Consider the following 19,709-nt stretch of genomic DNA (forward strand, 5'->3'; position numbering starts at 1 on the left):
GAGAGAGGGAAACAAAGAGAGAAGGAGAGAGAAACAAAGAGAGAGAGAGAGAGAGAGAGAGAGAGAGAGAGAGAGAGTTTTCTGGTGACAAAGAGAGAAGAGGTTTATTTCCTCATCAGCTCACAATCCTGTGTGTTTCTTACTAGCAGAAAGTGGTCTCATCTTATCTAAGAATAGAAAGTCTCTGTGTCATTATCGCTTGCCGCTTGCCGCTAGTCTCCAGTGGCAAGTGCTGAGGGAGGGCAGATGGCACTGGCCTTTGGATTCCTGAGTTCGGCGCACGGGACCCGTGCATAGCAGCTGGGTCTGTGCCCAAATGAATGCAGCCTGGCCCCCACTGGCCAGAGTCTTAAAGAGCTCTAAAAAGTCCCACGTTGGGCACCAAGTGAAGGGCGTGGTCAATCGGCAGTTAGAATTAACCAGACCAGCTCACAGATAAATAATATATTTAATAATTTCACAAACACAGAAAACTCACACAACCGAGATCCAGGGAGCACACACACGCAGCTGGGAGCAAGAGAGAGCAAGGAGCAGCCACTTCACTTCCCCATCAGAGACCCATACACAAGATAGGGATCAGAGCCTAGGATGGGTTGTTGTAAGGATGCTTAAACACAAAGATGAATGGAACCAGCCCCCTTGTTGGCAAAGGTGAGGGCGGCTGTATGTGGTGCTCCTCTAAGAGGTGACAAACCAATTGCGGTCAGGACGAAGATGGGAACGCTCCTTCGGTTTCGGGTGATGACTCTGGTAACAACAACAGAATCATAGGTGATGGGGAGTCTGGTGAAAAACCCCCCACATTTTAACGCCAGTTAGTATTGCATAACTAATAATCATACTCATACCGCATCCCATCCTGAAAGAGGATTTGAAAACAAATATAACATAGACCTATGGTCCCAAGCCTGCTCCTCGGTGTTGGGATGCTGATAGAGATTTTAATCTCTACCCCACAGTTATGTGGGGAGAATGTATCACTCAAAAGCCTGATTTGTTATACTGCTGGACGCAATATGACTGTTTGATCCTCTGCTTGTGTTTTTGCCCCGTTTTTCTTTGTATTGTGGAATGGCACTTTGGAGGGCGATAGTCTTAATTGTTCTTCCAGGATCTGCAAGCTGAGTAACTGCTGGGATGGTTCTGATGGAGCCTTGATCATTTGAGTGCCTGCTGTGATTCCTCTGCCGGGGCTGGTGTCTCAAGAACGGTCAGGAGATCATCCTTCATGGACAGCGGCAAGACTTTGGATAACAGCTGCAATTGTTGCTGCTATTGCTGTCGCTGCCACTGTGGCTATGCTTGCTGGGGTTGCCGTTTCCCAGACAGCTGTGACCGCAGAGACTGTGGATCAGCTGTCTGGAAGGGTTAGCGAGTCCCTGCAGGCACGGAGTGCTCTGGACTCTCATATGGGACTTGGACTTTTAAATTTAAATCAACAAACTGCGCTTTTGCAAGAACAGGTAGATTCCCTTTGGCTCCTGCAACAAGTGTCTTGTACGTTACACCTGCTAATGTTGTAAATGCTTCTGATATGTTTGAACAGTTGAATGCGTGTTTGGATGGCCCTTGGAATTCCTCCTTTTTGAATTTTACCCTGCAGACAGCTCATCATATTGTTAATATGAATAGCACACAGGTTCCTGCTGTGTCTGGATCCAGTCAGTGGAATGCCATAGTCCAGTTTGGGGGCTGGGTCCAGCAATTGTCTGCAATGCTCTCACTGCGCTGATATTGCTGATATTGGGGTTATCTGTTTTTGGATTCTCTGCCGCTTTATGTGGCAATCCCACGTACAGTACACTGTCACTCAACAAGTGTTGCTCGGGTTGTCTTCGGGTAATCAGGAAGCGCCCCAAGTCTGGCTGCAGAAGTCATGAGGGATCCCTATGATGGGCAACTGTCCTGGTATAGAAAGCTCGCCTAAGACAGGGGTTAAGACCTCCCATAGAGAGGTTAGAGTACCTATCTGGGGGAGTCCTAAGACAGGGGCTCTCATGCTTTTAAAGTAAAAAGGGGGGAATTGCTGGGTCCCTTGAGGACAGGCCTTCGCACCCCCACTGGATCTGTTTTGTACTCTTGTGGTTGGTTGGTTGGAAACAGGAACAAGGACAGGAACAATCTGTCATTTTCAGCAATGTTTCTAAGGCTGTTTGCCCCTAAGATATGTGAGTTGGGATGATGAGCTTCCTGCTTTTGCTGGCTCCGCCTCCCCTGCTGAGGGCTATATATGCCGTGTGAAAAAGTGGAATAAAGGCTTGTGTGCAGAACCTGAAGTAGTGCTGTGCGTTAATCCCGACGTCCCTCGCTCAGAACAACTACAGTTGCCGTGCTGGCGCGGCAAGTATGAAAGCTTCTTTTAGTTACATGAGCGATTTCTAAGAAAAGCATATTATCAGGAACAGGTGTTTGACATAACACATCCTTTGTCCCTGGGAACGTAAACCTCAGACAAGTGGTCTCATCTTATCTAAGAATAGAAAGTTTCTGTTTCATTATCGCTTTCATGGCCTTCCCCAAGCTCCTCTTTCTAACCCTTTCTTTATCTCATCTAGTGACCAAATATGCCTGACGGCTCTCTGCGCCTGCCAAATATACTTTCTTGTACCTTCTTATGCAGCAGACACCATACGGGGTCGGGATCTAGCAAGCCTATCCATAAAGTTCAAAGTATATTATACCACTCTTTGTTCATCAACATTAACCCATCTATTCCCTTGCTCATCATACACCCCAGTGTATGGCAAGGGTTCTGCTGTAGTCTTATACATTCCCACACTGTGCTTCCCTATCCCAGAGCTGTTCCTGAAGAGATAATCCTTGTCTTGTAGATATAAAGAATATCGTCATTATAAAAGAGATGGTGCAAAGCCCATATCCTACATAGCCAGCTAATGGAGAAACCCGTCTATGCCTCAACGGGTGGCCTATACCGGGCCGTCTGCCATTGACCTCCAAGAAGCCTAGTCCCATAGGATACGCAGCTCCCGTCCGGCATAGTGACGTATGTCATGTCACACAGACGACACTGGAGTTGGTGTGGCAATCCCCCAATCATTCCTGAGACCCGAGACCAGGTCCTGAGACCTCTTCACAGTGTCAAGCACCTACCTGGCTTGGTCTTAATTGCCCTCTTCTGATGTTTCTGACAAGAGTCTCATAATGAGTTCATGCACCTTTATAAGGGCATCGGAGTAGGGCGAGTTGATGATTAGGTGCCTCTTGACACTTTCCAGGGCGGACAGGCCTCTTGGTGTTTGAAAGTCCCCGGGAAAAAGGCTCGTCCACGTGTCCAGGAGGGTGCAGATGGCCCTGGTGGAAAGGGACAGACAGGACACTTAGTGGCCTGGACTTTCCTTTGCCATCCCGCCCAAGACTCCGTGCATGTGAGACTGCAAAGGAGGGGATATCCAACCCGTAGCCATACGAGGACAATGAGCAGGACTGAGAGGGCCATGGGAGCAGGGAGCTCCATGCGCCCCATGCTCAGGCTCTAATGGAGCACAGCTGAGCGAGCCTTCATGCCATGGACTGAGATGAGGGTAGGGTCTCAGAGGGCCACCGGAGGCCACAGGCTTTCCCCATATCCCCACTTGCAAGGGCCGTGCTCATGCAATTCTTTTCACCCTCCAGTCAATGCTTAGACCTCAGTATGGTAGTAGAAACGTGGAGCGTGAGCTCCAAGCATTGGCCACCCCTCACCCTTGGTACCCCAGGGAGCCCACCCTGCAGAGCCAAGGCCCGCCTTTCTCAGATTGTAAAGCTCACTTACGCTTTTATTTGCTCATCCTCCTGGCAGCCGGGGCGGAAGCATGCATACCTGGAGGAGATCAGGAAGGATGTTACCTGTGAAGTCCCAGTTCCCTACCTAAAAGACATCTGGGGGGGCCTGCTGACTCCTGGAGCAGAATCAAAGTCCAGAGCCTAGAAGTTCTCTCTGCTCTCAGGTTACTAGTTCACCTGCATTCTGTAGGTGCTTCAAATATGTCTGTGCAGTATGTCTACCCGGACATCTCAGTGGACACAGCTTCCCTCGGATTATCCTCCACGGGTCTCCACTCAAGACCCATCTCTATCGGGTGCTCCAATATGAATTCTAGAACCCCCTTTCCAATGGGAGAAGCGCTTTGACCATGCTTCAGGAAAACTGGCCAAGGATAGAGAGCTTCCTGAAGGACACCCACACTCATTAGGGTCTCAGCTGTGGACACAGCAGTCCCTAGGGCCCAACCTGGAGGTAGTAATGTCTGACTACATGCTGCTGGCTTCTGACAAGACTCTAGCAACTAAGTAGGCCCAGAGAAAGGCAGAGGCTTCCCATAAAGGACAAGAGGATGTGAGGCCTCTGAGCCGGGAAGTGGGCACTCACCGCCTGAAGAGCACATCCAGCACCTGCTCCATGGTGGTATGAGCAGGGTAGGCACTCAAGAAGGCCATCAGGCACTCCCGGTCCCCACGGCGAAGGGAGGCGATGAGCTGTTCTATTGCCTTCCCCAAATCCCCGAAGTTTAAGGACATTGGCACTGAGTCCCTCTGGTCCTCCAGCTGGTCCTGCGGGACGGAGTCCACTGGGTCCCCAGGGAAGGACTCAGTCAGGTCCCCGGGTACTGACTCCGGCTGGACCTCCAGGGTGCAGTCCATGGGGTGCGGGTGCCCGGGAATGACCTCCCCCTGGTCCTCCAGGTCCTCAGAGGCAGAGCCTGTCAGGTCCCCGGGGATGGACTCCTGACTGGCCTCCAGGGAGGAGCCAATCAGGTCCCCGGGGACGGTCTCCCTCAGGGCCTCCGGGTCTTCGGGGCTGGAGCCCATGGGGTCCTCAAGCAAGGACCCGGGCTGGTCCTCTGAGGCGGCGGCCATTGGGTCCCGGTCCTGGTCCTCGGGAGTGGAGCCCATCGGGTCCCGGTGCTGGTCCTCGGGAGTGGAGCCCATCGGGTCCCGGTGCTGGTCCTCGGGAGTGGAGCCCATCGGATCCCGGTCCTGGTCCTCGGGAGTGGAGCCCATCGGGTCCCGGTCCTGGTCCTCGGGAGTGGAGCCCATCGGATCCCGGTGCTGGTCCTCGGGAGTGGAGCCCATTGGGTCCCGGTTCTGGTCCTCGGGAGTGGAGCCCATTGGGTCCCCGGGGATGGACTCCTGACTGGCCTCCAGGGAGGAGCCAATCAGGTCCCCGGGGACGGTCTCCCTCAGGGCCTCCGGGTCTTCGGGGCTGGAGCCCATGGGGTCCTCAAGCAAGGACCCGGGCTGGTCCTCTGAGGCGGCGGCCATTGGGTCCCGGTCCTGGTCCTCGGGAGTGGAGCCCATCGGGTCCCGGTCCTGGTCCTCGGGAGTGGAGCCCATCGGGTCCCGGTCCTGGTCCTCGGGAGTGGAGCCCATCGGGTCCCGGTGCTGGTCCTCGGGAGTGGAGCCCATCGGGTCCCGGTCCTGGTCCTGGGGAGTGGAGCCCATCGGGTCCCCGGGGAATAACTCCCTCTGGGCCTCCGGGGAGGTACCCATCACGTCCCTGGGAACAGACTCCTGCTGGTCGTCTGTGGAGGAGCCCATCGGGTCCCCAGGGACTGGCCCTGGCTGGTCCTTCGGGGAGTCGCCCATAGGGACCCCGGGGAGCGACTCCAGCTGAGCCTCCAGGGAGGAGCCCATCAGGTCCCAGGCGATGGACTCCTTCTGGTCCCTGGGGGCGGACTCAGTAAGGCCCCTGGGGGCTGACTCCTCCTGCTCCTCTGCAACCTGAGGAGAGATCAGGGTGGGTGGTTCAAACTGGCACAGGACTACAATGTCATGATTAGTTATTATCATTCCACGTTTTCCTGACCCTTTCACTCTGCCAAACACCAAGTTTGAGAAAACTGAGATTTCAGAGTGGTTACCTGGCTCTGGCTGCCCTGCCTCACCTGTCTTCTCCTTTCATGGCTGCCGAATGGCCAGAGGCGCTGGAGCCATGATCTCCAGGAACCTCTAGGGCCTCTAGCTCTCCTCCTCCTCCCATTGGTGTCATCGTCGGAGTTCCCACGACTCCCACAATAACAACACCACAGGAAGCACGAAGGCATGACTACTAGTCAAGCTTGTCTAAAGACAAGTGAGCCTTCTCGGCTGTCTCTAATCAGCTGGCTGCCTGGTTGCAGGTTTCTGCATTGTTATGTCACAGTTAAGGAAGTGAGGTCACTCCTGGGGTCCTCATGCCCGAGTCCTCTCCTCACACAGGCCTTCCCCAAAAGCCTCTTAGGCCCCCTCCCTCCTCCCACGCGCACTACTTGACACAGAAAGATACAAAGGTGCTTCCCATTCCACTGCTCCTAGGGATGTCTGGGTACAGGCAGCACCTCGGCTTTCCAATCTGACCTCCTATTGTTGACCTGCATCTGAAATTCTAAACCCAATCCTAATTGCCCTAGCACACCTTAAACCCTCGCCATGTTGCCTTGCTTCTAGGCTACTTTGTGTGTGTTCTCTGTGAAATATGAGCACACATCACCTGCGTGTTGGGTTTTTAATGAGGATCTCGAGTGGGACTTTAGTTTTTTAGCAAGATTTTTTTTAAAAAAAAATCATTCTCTTTTGCTTTGTATTGTATTGTTTTGTTTTGAGACAGGATTTCTTTGGATAGCCATGGCTGTCCTGGAACTCACTTTGTAGACCAGGCTGGCCTGGAAATCTCAGAGATCCACCTGTTTCTGTTTCCTGAGTACTGGGAATGAAAGCATGCACCACAACCAGGGTCATGAGTGAGGTACTTGTATAGTTAATTATAAGCGTGTCCTTTTTGGAAAAAAAAAATTTTTTTTTTTGATTTATGTTACAGACTCCTTCAGGTCTCTGCACCTAGGCATCACCGATGTCTCCTCTTTTATTGTGAAAGTTTGCCAGCAAGGGAAGCGGTACAGGGAAAGACACTGGGGAAAGATCCAGCCAGGAGGCCTGGTGCCTTCAGCAGCTCCTCCCCACTTCCCATCTTCCCCAGTGACTGCTGAGCTTCACTGCTGCCCCCGTGTGGAGGAAAGGGACACAGCCGGCGAGAATGCCAGTGGAAAGTGCAGTGGGATGTTTTTAAGTACAAGTCTGAGGTGTGGGTAGGCGAGATTTCTCAGCGGTTAAGTGCACTGGCTGCCCTTCCACAGGTCGTGAGTTCAGTTCCCACCAACCCCATGGTTCCTCACACCCGTCCGGAATGAGATCTGATGCCCTCTTCTGGTCCAGCATGCAGACATACATGCAGGCTGAATACATATCCATAATAGGTAAATAAATCTTTAAAAAACATGTAAAACTAAATAAACCTTAAACTTAAAAAAACGCTAAAAAAGAAGTGCCATCACTGTTAATATCTCAAATATATACACGAATTTATACAAACCAGCAGTATCATATGAATTTGTAGTCTATTTGTGTTCAACATTGGACAATTTACATGAACATTTATTTCTGTACTTAAATTACAAGGGCTCAAAGTAATCATTCGTGCTTAGCAGGCAGAGCACGGGGCAGCTCTCCTTTACTGACGAGGCAGCGGCACATCCCTAGAGGAGGGGGCAGTGGGGCTTCAGCTGGTGCAGCCCTGTGGCTCCTTGCAAGGCTCAAGAGTATTCCCAGGCCGCCCCACATTGTTGGACGATGTTGCCCCATCAACATCCTCACAGGGGATGCTGACAGGCCCCATCCCCGCCTGGAATTGAAGGCAACCCCCTGTGGCAAACTTACCATCCCTCTCCCTGAATGCCATTCCTGTGACCATGCTGTCTAATTCATGCTGCGGGGTGCTCCTCACTTTGCCCCCAGCGTCAGGCACCGGGCCTCACTTGCCCATGGGCCTCACTTGCCCATGGTTCAGACCCTGCTCTACTTGTGTGCAGCAGAGCTGAGCACCAGGACCTTGCTGTGCACTGCAGGGAGGTCAGAAGAACCTTGCCGACTTCAGAACCGAACTGACCATGTCTCAGAGGAAGCAGTTCTCTTCCTCGTTTTACAGGTGAGAACAGGGAGGCTCGGGGATGTTAGGGGACTGGTTGTCAATTACGCATAACAAACCACTCAACAGTGGAGTGACTAAGGAAATTATTGTTACTGTTACTGTCAGATTACTGTTCACACTTCCACGAGGCATCACTTTCAGCCTGGCTCCACTGAGGGTTCCTTAGGCCACGCTCACGGGAGTCACTCATGAGACTATGTTTACCTGGTGAACTCCCAGGCACTCATTGTGTTGGGTCTCAGAAAGAGGCAGGCCATCCCATCTAGAGTTTTCTGGATCAGGGTAGCCCAGGAATCTTCACACAGTCACTGTGTGAAGTTCCCAGAAAGAGAACAGAGGCGTCAAAGCGTCTGCAGATCCAGTACAGGACACTGCACACCACTCCTGTGACCATGGGAGTCCCTCACTGCTCCAGCTGTTAAGAGGGGCAAAGGGGCTTGAAACTGTGATGGATTTGTAGCCTTTGTCCTGTCTTAAAAATCTTGTCCAGCAAGCAAACTCTCTAAGCTCACCGAGGAAGTGTTGGCACGCAGAATTGGGCCTGAAGAGTCTGCTTCAGTCTGTGGGTTTGACCGCAGTGGTTACTGTGGGAAAGGAAGGCCTCTTTTTCTTCAGTTCCTCATGCTTTCTGGATGCTTCTGCTCCCGCACCCAGCCCCACGGTGTGACTGCATCAGTTTTACCCGTATGCTCAGGTGCTAGTTCAGAACTTAAAGGAACGTTTCTGTGGTGAAAATCTGATGTGATCTTTTCCTTAGAAACATTCATGAACCTTTATTTATTCCTGTCTTCTGACTCCTTGGCCCTGACTGGGGAGCCAAGCATTTACACTCACGTTCACCAAACTCTACACCGACTCAGACACGTGAGCAGCTCGCATCCCACTCAAGGACACTATGTGAGTTTAAAACCCCTTCCTTCCTGTGGTATCTAGAAGCAATCAAGAATGCGCTTTTGGGAGGAGGAATTTCATTTCATTCAAAGCTAATCTAAGTGTCTCAGAGAGCTAGATTCAAGAAGCCATTTTCTTAGGAGGTTCTGAGCAACATTGTGGAAGAGTAGCTTGGGGCTGTCTTTGGAAACAGAGGGACCAAGCCTCCAAGCTAGCGCCGACCAGCTTCTTACAACAAATTATGATGAAATAAAACAAATCGAGCAAGATATAGATTTTTTGGACAGTTTAAATTGCCTGCTGGTTAATGCAGAGAACACATTATTCAAAATTCAAGTCATATTCAAAGTATATTTTCGTTATTGAAGAAATAAGTTCTCTGAATTTTGTAACATTTGAATTTTGTGACATTGTGTGTATGTGTGTATTTATAATCTGGCATTCTTTTTTTTTAACTGTTTATTTATTTATTATGTATACAATATTCTGTCTGCATGTATGCCTACAGGCCAGAAGAGGGCACCAGACCTCATTACAAATGGCTGTGAGCCACCATGTGGTTGCTGGGAATTGAACTCAGGACCTTTGGAAGAGCAGTAAATGCTCCTAACTGCTGAGCCATTTCTCCAGCCCCGACACTGTATATTTTTTAAATCTAATACTCATTTTTCTTTTAAGCACATAGAAAGTTTAGAGTAACAGATACAAAAGTCCATAAAACTTTTTGAAAGAATCAATGCATGTCATCTTGTTACCGTAATAGTATTTGACACTTTTTAGATAGCTTATTTGGTTTTATGGTGTACATAAGAATAAGATTGCAGCCGGGCTGTGGTGGTGCATGTCTTTAATCCCAGCACTGGGATAGCAGAGACAGGTGGGGATCTCTGTGAGTTCAAGGCCAGCCTGGTCTAGGAAGCGAGTCCAGGACAGGACCCAAAGATACAGAGAAACACTGTATCAAAAAAAAGAACGAGACTGCATCTTATTGTTATCCCATCTTTTTTACTTTTCTATGGCTGTGAGGAGACACTATGCCCAAGACAACTTCCAGAAGAAAGCTCTAAACGGGACTTACAGTTTCAGAGGATGAGTCCATGATCGTCATGGCAGGGAGCACGGCAGCAGGAAACAGGCATGATGCGGGAGCAACAGTTGAGAGCTCACATCTTGAAACACATGAGGCAGAAAGAGAGCTAACAGTCACGCCTCTTCCAACAATGCCACACCTCCCAATCCTTCCCACATAGTTCTATAAACTGGAGGGAGGGTCAACTATTCAAATATTTGTGCCTATGAGAGTCATTCTCATTCAGATACATATTCCATACCTGTTCCTGTTGGCTTCTGGCCAACATATCAGAATGAAAAATGCATTTTGTCCAACTCCAACAGTCCCCCTAGTCTTTCAGTCTGAACAATCTCACAGGACTCTCTTAACTGTAATCCCCCTGTAAAATAATAACAAAAAAATCAACTACATACTTCTGATATACAATTGCACAGTTATACATTACCATTCCAGAACACATGGTAAAATAATAGAGGACAGTGAGGAAATATTGGACCAAAACCCCCAAATTTCAAATCCCATAGCCCTGTGTCTACTGTCAAAGGGCTGACTTAGACGGCTCCACCCCTTTAGCTTTGCTGGCTGCAGCACAACTCTCTCTCTCTTGGGCTGTGCATTAGTCAGGGTTCTCTAGAGAACAGAACTGATAGAACGTGTGTGTGTGTGTGTGTGTGTGTGTGTGTGTGTGTGTTTCTGTGTGCGTAGCAAGTGAATTTATTTCATCATAGATTTATGATATACCCAATTTTTCTAGGTCTCTGATATGAAGTGCTCTCTCACTGGCTAATCCCATCCTAGTGTTTATTGCAAAAATCTTCAACTATTCTAAATATTGCACTCATTTGGGCATCTTTCCCAGAGCTGATCTAATTATATAAGAGGAGCTTTAGTTTTCTGTTCATTTAAACTCAAATTTTTACCTTTTTAATGAATTGACCTGGTATTTTGACTAATGCTGCCCTAAATTTACATATTGCTTGGAAAAAACTGGCAACTTTGCAACGTCACTGGGAAATGTTAAATGGGTGTGCTGATGGGTTTTTGGGTTTGTTCTCAAGACAGAGTTTCTCTGTGTAGCTCTGGCTGTCCTGGAATGCACTCTGTAGACCAGGCTGGCCTCAAACCCACAGAGATTCCTGCTGGCTCTGACTCGCTATGATAATGATTCTTTTTTTTTTTAAAGATTTATTTATTACATATACAGTGTTCTGCTTGCATGTATACTTGCAGGCCAGAAGAGGGAACCAGATCTCATTACAGATGGTTGCTGGGAATTGAACTCAGGACCTCTGGAAGAGCAGTCAGTGCTCTTAACCTCTGAGCCATCTCTCCAGCCCAATGATAATGATTCTTTAAAAACTTTGCAGTTGCTACAGCCTGCAACTATGCTGAGTTCTGCTGCAAAAGAGTCTTTATCAATAGGATTAAGTTAAGGACTAGCAGCGAGGAAGTTGCCCTGGATCTTCTAGAGAGTAACTAACAAATACCACCATGAGAGGGTGACCAGAAGCAGACAAGGAGATGTGAAAGTTGTGTCAGAAGATGGGGTATGGGCCACAAACCAAGAAGAATGTAGACAACTTCTAGAAAATGAAACAGGTGTGGGAATGACTTCTCTCCTACAGCCTCGAGAAGGAAGGCAGCTCTACTGACCCTGTTTAAACTTCTGACTTCCATAACGTAGCTGCCGATAGGGCTAAGGAGGGGATGGATCCCTATGCAGGAGTATAGAATCATCGTCTGCACACTTCATGCCTGTCTCATGTTATTCTTTACTAACAGAGGAATAAATGTTTAGAAATTGGGTAGGCAAGCTTGTCCAGAAGGGATTAAGTTACTTTTTAAAATGTAATTTCCCCTGTCAAAGATTTTGAAAAAGAGTTCCCAGTGCGGAGTCTGAACTTCATAGTTTCATGAAGTGTGTTGTGGTACCAACATGAAATGTGCCCACAGGCTCATGCGCTCCATCACTCAGTCCCTTATTACAGTAACTGTAACCTCAGTCCTCGCTACTTCACTGTTAAAATGAAGTCTTACTCACAAAGACTGGTCCTGTGTTTCCTCTTAGGTGTGGCTAGACCTGTCTCTATTTAACCAGGCTGCTCTACAATGTTAATCTCTAAAAAATATTTGTTTTAGTTGTTGCTAACAGTTTTAGTTTATTACTTATATTCTAATTTTCTGTAAAGTATCTTCTTAAACAGTTCTTACTCTGTATTAAATTTAGAAATATTTACCTTTGGGGTGCTACACTTTGCCCTCTAAACTCTAGATTACACTGAAAAGCTACTTATATATGCCTACTTACCAAGAATTAATCCTATGACAAATGTTTTCATGTGAACTGGGTCATAGATCCACACATAAACCTAGAAGAATCAAGAAACCTCAGTGCTTAAAAGTTCTGCGGTCACACTGCAGTCAAGTGTACTCCACACTGCAGCTCCTCGAAGGCACCCCAACACCTAACACCCGAAGAACGTTTTCCTTTCAAGATCAGAACTACACTCAATCATTAAAAGGCTCTCAGTTTGAGCTCTCAGTTTCTGTAAAGTACAGCATTCTTCCATTTCCGAGTTCTATTTTGAAAAAACTTTTTATCGCTTTTATTCTGATCTGTTTATATTTCTAACACTTGGGATTTCAACTCAACCCTTATTACACTGTTTCCATATTCCCTGGGAATTAGATTCACAAACATTAGTTTGGCTACTCATCACTAAATAAAACCCTATATTTTAAAAAGAGACATTTTCCAATTTTAAAAGTTCAGAGACATGGTGTTTCTTGAGTGTGGGGGTATGTGTGCACACAAACTAACCTTTTCAAGATGACAAGGGTTCAGCTTTTGTTCAGCCTGCTTCCTCCTGGACAGACCTACAATTCCTTCCTGGTACAATGGGCAATCTGCCAGTTGGTTCTGAAGACTTATGGCAGGTGTCTACCGTCTCCTACCTAACTGGTAACCGACAATGCTTACTACATTATACAGAATACAGAAAGATGTGTAGGTGCCTATGTCTTTAGGGAACTCTAAAATTCTTTACAGAGAATTGCACTATATTTTACTATACCAATCCCAGTGTCTGTGAAGCATCTGGCACACACGGATGTACTCAACGCTTAACTCAAGATATCTAAGCTCTTCCCAATGCAGAATTTAAACAGAGAGCCCTAGGAACCACTGCTTTTTACATATTTGATAATTGGTATCAGTGAATTAAGAAAGAATATGTCTTGAAATTCACATCAGTTTGGCGGCTAAGACATAGTTATTATTTTTGTAGTAGTTAAGTGACTACCATAACAGCCTCCATGCAAGGCCATCATCGCATAAATCTCACTACAAAAGATAGAATGGAACTATGCCCTTGAACAAAGCATTAGCAATGTTGAAAATTTCAGGGCTCCAAGAGCTGCGTCTGATGAAACACTGCTGAAGAGCCAGAAACCAGTAGGTGATTCCCATGAACCATTCTCCTGCTTCTCTTTATGATAACAGAAATTCTGTGTTCTGACTGGGCAAATTAAACCCTCAGTATAAAAAGTGCATTTTGAAGACCTTATTTCAGGTGATCAGTAAATCCAAGTGTGCATTCATAAGAAGGTTTCCTGGAAAGGAATAAACATGCCTCTCCTTCCTTTTCTCTGTGGATGTAGTTTTAGGGTTGATGGTCTTTATGGATCACGAGGCACCCTGGCCAGAAGATTCTAACACAGGGAAAAAGAAAGGAGGATCTCAGGCCCGCCATGGAGCTCCATGCCTGTGCTGCTCACCCCTAGACTACACTAATGAGAAAGAGTCCAGCATGTGTTCTATACTAAGCGATCGTAATTTCGGGTTTCACATCACTCATATCCAGTCAAATCTGACTCTAACATCTTATAAAACTAGCTTAGAAAAGTGAATTTTTTGAAAGTGACTTTCATGTACTTAAATTAAGTATTAGATTTTTCTAAATTATTTCTTTTCGTAGTGATGGTATCAAATATATTTCTAAGATTTTTCTAGGAAAAACTGGAATTCTATCATACTCAAATCCAATATTCTAATCTCACCTCATCTCCATCCAGAAAAACTTGATCATCATGTGGCTCAAGTTTGACTTTTTTCTTAGTTTCCTTCTTTTTTTGGAGTTCCTGAAGTTTCCTCCTATGAACATACAGGTGAATAGAATAAATGCTTCAGACAGCAAACAATGCAACATTAATGAAGGGAGAAATCTGATGATTGCAACACTAATAAAAATCCTTGAGATCAGTATTTACAGATAGCCCAACAGTTACTTCATGTGGCTGTAAAAGCTTTATGATCATAGGACAATTAAAGATCACATGTACAAATGATTTTTACTTTTTTAATTTGTGTGTGGATGTTTTCCCTGCATTTTGTCTAAAACACGTGCATGCAGAGCTTTTAAGAGAGCCAGAAACAGATTCATCGCAATGCCCAGCAAAATCCCAGCAAAATTCTTCAAAGACCTCGAAAGAACGGTACTCAACCTCATTTGGAAAAGCAAAAATCCCAGGAGAGCCAAAACAATCCTGCAGAATAAAAGAACTTCTGGAGGCATCACAATCCCTGACTTTATACTCTGCTACAGAGTTACAGTATTGAACACAGCCTGGTATTGGCATAAGAACAGAAAGGAGGACCAATGGAACTGAACAGAGGACCCGGATATCAATCCACACATCTTTGAACATCTGATATTTGATAAAGAAGTAAAAAATATCAAATGGGAAAAAAGCATATTTAACATGTAGTGCTGCTATAACGGGATATCAACATGTGGAAGAATGAAAATAGACCCCTATCTATCACCATGCACAAAACTCAAGTCCAAATGGATTAAAGACCTCAACATAAAGCCAGACACACTGAACCTTATAGAAGAGAAAGTGGGAAGTACAATTGGATGCACAGGCACAGGGAACGACTTCCATTTAGAATCCCAGCAGCAGAGACACTGAGAGAAACAATAAACGGGACCTCCTGAAACTGAAAAGCTTCTGTAAAGCAAAGGACACGGCCAACAAGACAAAACAACAGCTTACAGAATGAAAAAAGATCTTCACTAAGCCCACATCAGACAGAGGTCTTATATACAAAGAACTCAAGAAATTAGACACCAAAAGATCACATAATCCAATAAATAAACGGAGTACAGACCTAAACCAGAGATCTCCCAACAGAGGAATCTTAAACGGCTGAAAGACACTTAAGGAAATGTTCAACATCCTTAGTCATCAGAGAAATGCAAATCAAAACAACTCTGAGATTACATCTTACACCTCTAAGAATGGCCAAGATCAAAAACACTGATGACAACTTATGCTGGAGAGGTTGTGGGGAAAGGGAACACTTCTGCATTGCTGGTGGGAACGCAAGCTGGTACAACCCCTTTGGATGTCAGTGTGGCGATTTCTCAGAAAATTGGGAAACAACCTTCCTCAAGACCCAGCAATACCACTTTTGGGTGTATAACCAAAAGATGCTCAATCGTGCCACAAGGACATGTGCTCAACTACGTTCATAGCAGTTTAATTTGTCATAGCCAGAACCTGGAAACAACCTAAATATCCCTCGATCAAAGAATGGATAAGGAAAATGTGGTACATTTACACAATGGAGTACTATACGGCAGAAAAAAATAACATCTTGAATTTTGCAGGAAAATGGATGGATCTACAAAACATTGTTTTGAGTGAGGAAACTCAGACACAGAAAGACAATTATCACATGTACTCACTCATAGGTGGTTTGTAAACATAAAGAAAAGAAAGCCAGCATACAAACCACAATCCCAGAGAACTTAGACAACAATGCGGACACTAAGAGAGACTTAAATAGATCTACATGCAAAGTAGAAAGTATAAAAAGACAAGATCTCCTGAGTAAATTGGGAGGGTAGGGACCTTGGGGAGGATTGAAGGAGGAGGGGAGAGCCAGGGAGGGGATCAGAGAAAAATAAAGAGCTCAATAAATATCAATAAAATAAAATAAAAAATTAAAAAGAGAGAGAGAGACATCCCCGGAACTGGAGTTAACAGAGGTTATGAGCCGCCACGTGGCTGTTGGAAACTGACTGTGGGTCCCCTGAACAACAGTGCGCCATCCCTCCAGCCCCCACAGTGACTTTTAAAGTTTTAATTTAACTTCAGGAAGCTTACCTTTTTGGACTCTTCCTTTTCACCATCTTTCTTTTTCTCTTTTTCCTTTGTTGCCCTTTCTTCTTTTGAATTTTCTTTCTTGTTCTTTTTATCTTCTTCTTTCCCACTTTCAGAAATTTTCCTTCTTCTTTTTCTTTTTTTATGTCTTTATCACACTTCATTTCCATTACTTTCAGAGCCCGATGAAAAAACTGTTTCTTTAAAAGTCTGTGGGAAAAGTGACAGTTCTAGAATTACAACTCCCATGAATTACAAAGACACAAACTTTTTAAAAAAGCAACTATATCAAGACCCAAATAAAATGAGCAAGGAAGATATGAACTGGCAACTCATAAATGAAATTATCATCAGTAAGACTATGGAAAAAAATACAATCAAGTAGGACAAGCATACAAAAGAGTATGAGGAATTCCACAAAAGAAAAAATGCCAATCATTCTCTGAAAAGCAGTCAAAACTGTCATTTGAACTAACACAAGTGACGTTACTGCTTTGAGACTTACCCGCAGAGTCTCTATGAAGTCTCAGTGACAGTAATTACGACTCATTCTCAATGTTATGCCTCTAACACAAGAGTCAAAGGGAACATAGTTTATTGAAGAAATGTCAACACGGGAAACTGTGTTCCCGACTTCTGGGGCACCTACACTCTCTCTTGCTTGATTGGGTTTCCTTGTGATACCCAATTAATTCTAGCTCATGGGCATCCTACACAGCAAATGTCAAGATCTCCTCATTTGGCCTAGTCTTGTTCAGAAGCAGATACTTGAATGCAATTGTGAAACTGCTCCAACTGCCCCCCCCAATAAATGTTATTTATATCTGTTTGGTAATGTATAAATAAACAAGAATTTGAAATGAATCTTCAATGATTACTACTTGTAAATACAAAGGGGAATTTAAAAGCAGCAGGTTAAGGAGTTACTTAAGTAAGGAGAAGAATGTTCTTTTACTTCAGAATGTCTTGAAAAATTATTATAGAAGATATATTCTATTTTGCTTATATAGCCACTCAATATTTAATGGGAAATATATAATTTTTATGGGAACACCAAAATTTTATTAGATTATAGATGCCCACATACTAAAACTTCTGCTCAAAATAGTAATGTGATTAACTATAAAGTAATATTACAGCAATTTAGAATTGTCTCTACATCATTAGTTTGTGTCTTTGGATTTCAATTTACTCTGTGGAAAAAAACTTTTTCAGTCACTTACCAAAAAAAAAAAAAATCCTCAGTAAGAAGTTGCAGAAGGGCACAGACCTAGCAGGGCTGCTGCTTCTGCTGCTCGTCCAGCATGGCTGCCCACACACAGCAAAGCCAAGCATGTAACCACTGCCTAATAAAGGCACTTCCCAGCAAGCCCCCGGCCAACATTTGCTCAAATGGAGAGAAACTAAGAGCAATGCCACTAAAATCAGGACCAAGACAAGGCTATGCATTCTCTCAACACTTACTCGACATAGTACTTAAGTTTCAGCTAAAGAAATACAACAACTGGAGGAGACCAAGGGGGATGAAAACAGGAAAGGAAAAAGTCAAAGGATCCTATAGCTGATAAGCACTTTCAGCAAAGCAGCCAGATACAAATTAATTCATAAAAACCAGTAGCCCTCTTATATACAAATAATAAATGGACTGAGAAAGAAGGTGGGGAAAACAACACCTTTCCCAATAGTCATAAATAATACAAAGTATCTTGGGGTAATTCGAACCAAACAAATGAAAGACTTATATGATAAAAAAAATTTAAGACTCTAAAAACGATATCAGAAGATAGAAAGTTCACCCATGCTCATGGATCAGTAGGATTAAATAGTAAAAATGGTGGAAAATTCACCGTCGCCATTGTCAGAGCAATTTATGACTTTGTTCTTTTCTTAATAATGTGTATTAAGGAGCAAAAAAGCACAAATTTGTACTGCCAGGGGCAAATATAGGCAGGACAAGGAGGTACAACCACAACAACTTCAATACAAACTGTAATACAGTAACTATCCACCTTAAACCGTAATAATAAATTTCAAAAGCCTAGGAATAGCATAATTAGAAACTGCTGTTGTCTTGACACTATGGTGTAAAGACCTATGTGAAGTTGGAATATGTCTCTAATTCCCTTCTGTACCCTGTTCAAAATTACTGTTACGCCAGCCAAATTCGAAACTTGCTGAGTGTTAGTATCTCTCCCAGAGTATTTTTAAAAGGTTTAAACTTTAACTTATATAGTTCAAAAGACCCGTGGGTTAATTAATCAGTAAAACTTTCCAAGTAGATATAAAATGAAAAAAGAAAAAGCCATCTTGAGCTAGGAACAGAAAGACAGAGTGAGGCAACTTGGGACTGGTTTATTAACAATTTAGCACATGCCATCAACTTATTATGCCTTTGGGTTTCTGGGTGAGCTCGTGAGGAGCTGGTCACATCGATATTTACCCCTTATCAACAAAGAACACACAACTGGGAGGGAAGTGCGGGGAAGAGATGCACAGATGACGTCCATCCCTACAGGCTGAGGGGGATGGTGTGCAGGGAGGAGGTTGCAGAGCTGGCACAGGAAAGGTGCCACCAGCTCATCGCAGCACCGACCGGGCTGGGTTTGTTTACACCGCATCGCCTGGAGGAAAGCCTTCTAGCCTCAAGTAGGCTGTGCGGTTAAAAGAACTCCTGAGAGGCAGGGGAGGGCCAACGCCACCTAACGTCTGCACCGGGAGCCCGCAGGCCGGGCCCGGGGCAGGGGACCGGGAGCGCAAAGCAGCGGCTCGGCCCTCGGGTCCGCCTCCGCCGCCTCCCACCCCAGCCACCGTGGCCTTCATTTCGGCAGCACCAGGAAAAACGGGGAAGGGACGGGAGGCAAGGGACCGCCGCTGCCGCCGCAGGAACGCGGGACCGGGAGCGGGGTTCCGAGCTTCGCTCCTCCTCCCTCCCTTCCTTCCCCGCCGCTCCGCAGACCCCGCGGCCGAGCGGCCGCCAGCACTGCCCCGCCGCAGGCCCGTCCCCGCGCCGCAACCCCGCCGAGACATCCTGCCGCCGCCCGCCCGCTCGGACGTCTTCCCCGCTCCCTCCGCCTCCCGGGGCGCCCAGGTCCCCGATTCACGGCTCCGCCGAGCTACCTGGATCCGCTTCTCCTGCCGTTTGTATCCTCGGCCGCTCCCGCCTGGTTCCCTCTGACCGGGAGCCTGGACGGCCAGGAGGCGGCGTAAAGCTCGCGAGAGCGCGGCGGCTCGCGGCCCGGTACGTAGTCCGCCGCGGGCTCCGGGCTGCGGGAGGCTCCGGCGGCTGTGGGCTCCGTGCTCGCCCCGGGCGGCGGAGGCAGTGGCGGAGTGGGTCCGGGGACGGCAGGCTGCGACGAGTCTGGGCTCTCAGCCCCGCCTGGGCGTCCGAGTCGCCTGGCAGGGTCTCGGGCCCCCGCCCTCGGAGTCCCCGGCGCCGGGGCGAGGCGGTTCCGGAGGACACTGGACCTCGGGGTCGCACGGAGTCCCCTGTGGTAGGCGCTTCCTGTCCCAGCGAGCCCCTTCGCGCCTCTCTCAGTCTCCTGAGGTTCCACGGAGAAGATGAACGACGAAGGCGGAGTCAGCTAGAAGTGCTTTTACAGAAGCGTGGTT

The 19,709-nt window shown here is 46.6% G+C and overlaps 1 protein-coding gene across 4 annotated transcripts; it reads right to left on the reverse strand.

Moving 5' to 3' along the window:
* Positions 1-429: 429 nt before the first annotated feature.
* LOC148118818 (uncharacterized) lies at positions 430-19,346 on the reverse strand. Of its 4 annotated transcripts, XM_087899527.1 has the most exons (10): positions 19,218-19,346; positions 16,104-16,310; positions 13,989-14,082; positions 12,238-12,298; positions 10,189-10,308; positions 9,936-10,026; positions 4,373-5,724; positions 3,776-3,823; positions 3,115-3,315; positions 430-750 (listed from the first exon to the last, which is right to left on the reverse strand). In XM_087899527.1, exons 6-9 carry the CDS (start codon positions 9,963-9,965, stop codon positions 3,126-3,128), a joined length of 1,620 nt encoding a protein of 539 aa, XP_087755653.1. In that variant the 5' UTR covers positions 9,966-10,026; positions 10,189-10,308; positions 12,238-12,298; positions 13,989-14,082; positions 16,104-16,310; positions 19,218-19,346; the 3' UTR covers positions 430-750; positions 3,115-3,125. The 4 variants fall into 4 exon arrangements, with proteins under 4 accessions (XP_087755653.1, XP_087755654.1, XP_087755655.1 ...); XM_087899528.1 differs by lacking the exon at positions 12,238-12,298; XM_087899529.1 differs by lacking the exons at positions 9,936-10,026; positions 10,189-10,308; positions 12,238-12,298; ... (1 more) ...; positions 16,104-16,310; positions 19,218-19,346 and adding an exon at positions 7,696-7,807.
* Between the last annotated feature and the right edge of the window lie 363 nt (positions 19,347-19,709).

The sequence above is a fragment of the Myodes glareolus genome, chromosome 20 (assembly GCF_982192425.1).
Source record: "Myodes glareolus chromosome 20, mMyoGla1.1, whole genome shotgun sequence".
Taxonomy (NCBI): Eukaryota; Metazoa; Chordata; class Mammalia; order Rodentia; family Cricetidae; genus Myodes; species Myodes glareolus.

Bases quoted from the DNA above. Each gene is read 5' to 3' on its own strand.
- LOC148118818 (XM_087899526.1), bottom strand. From the start codon at position 6,047: ATGCCTTCGTGCTTCCTGTGGTGTTGTTATTGTGGGAGTCGTGGGAAC. The intron at 5,725-5,888 runs GTGAGGCAGGGC...ATCTCTCCTCAG, and splicing joins GCCATGAAAGGAGAAGACAG to GTTGCAGAGGAGCAGGAGGA. The intron at 3,824-4,372 runs GTGAGTGCCCAC...GATCTCCTCCAG, and splicing joins CTGGATGTGCTCTTCAGGCG to GTATGCATGCTTCCGCCCCG.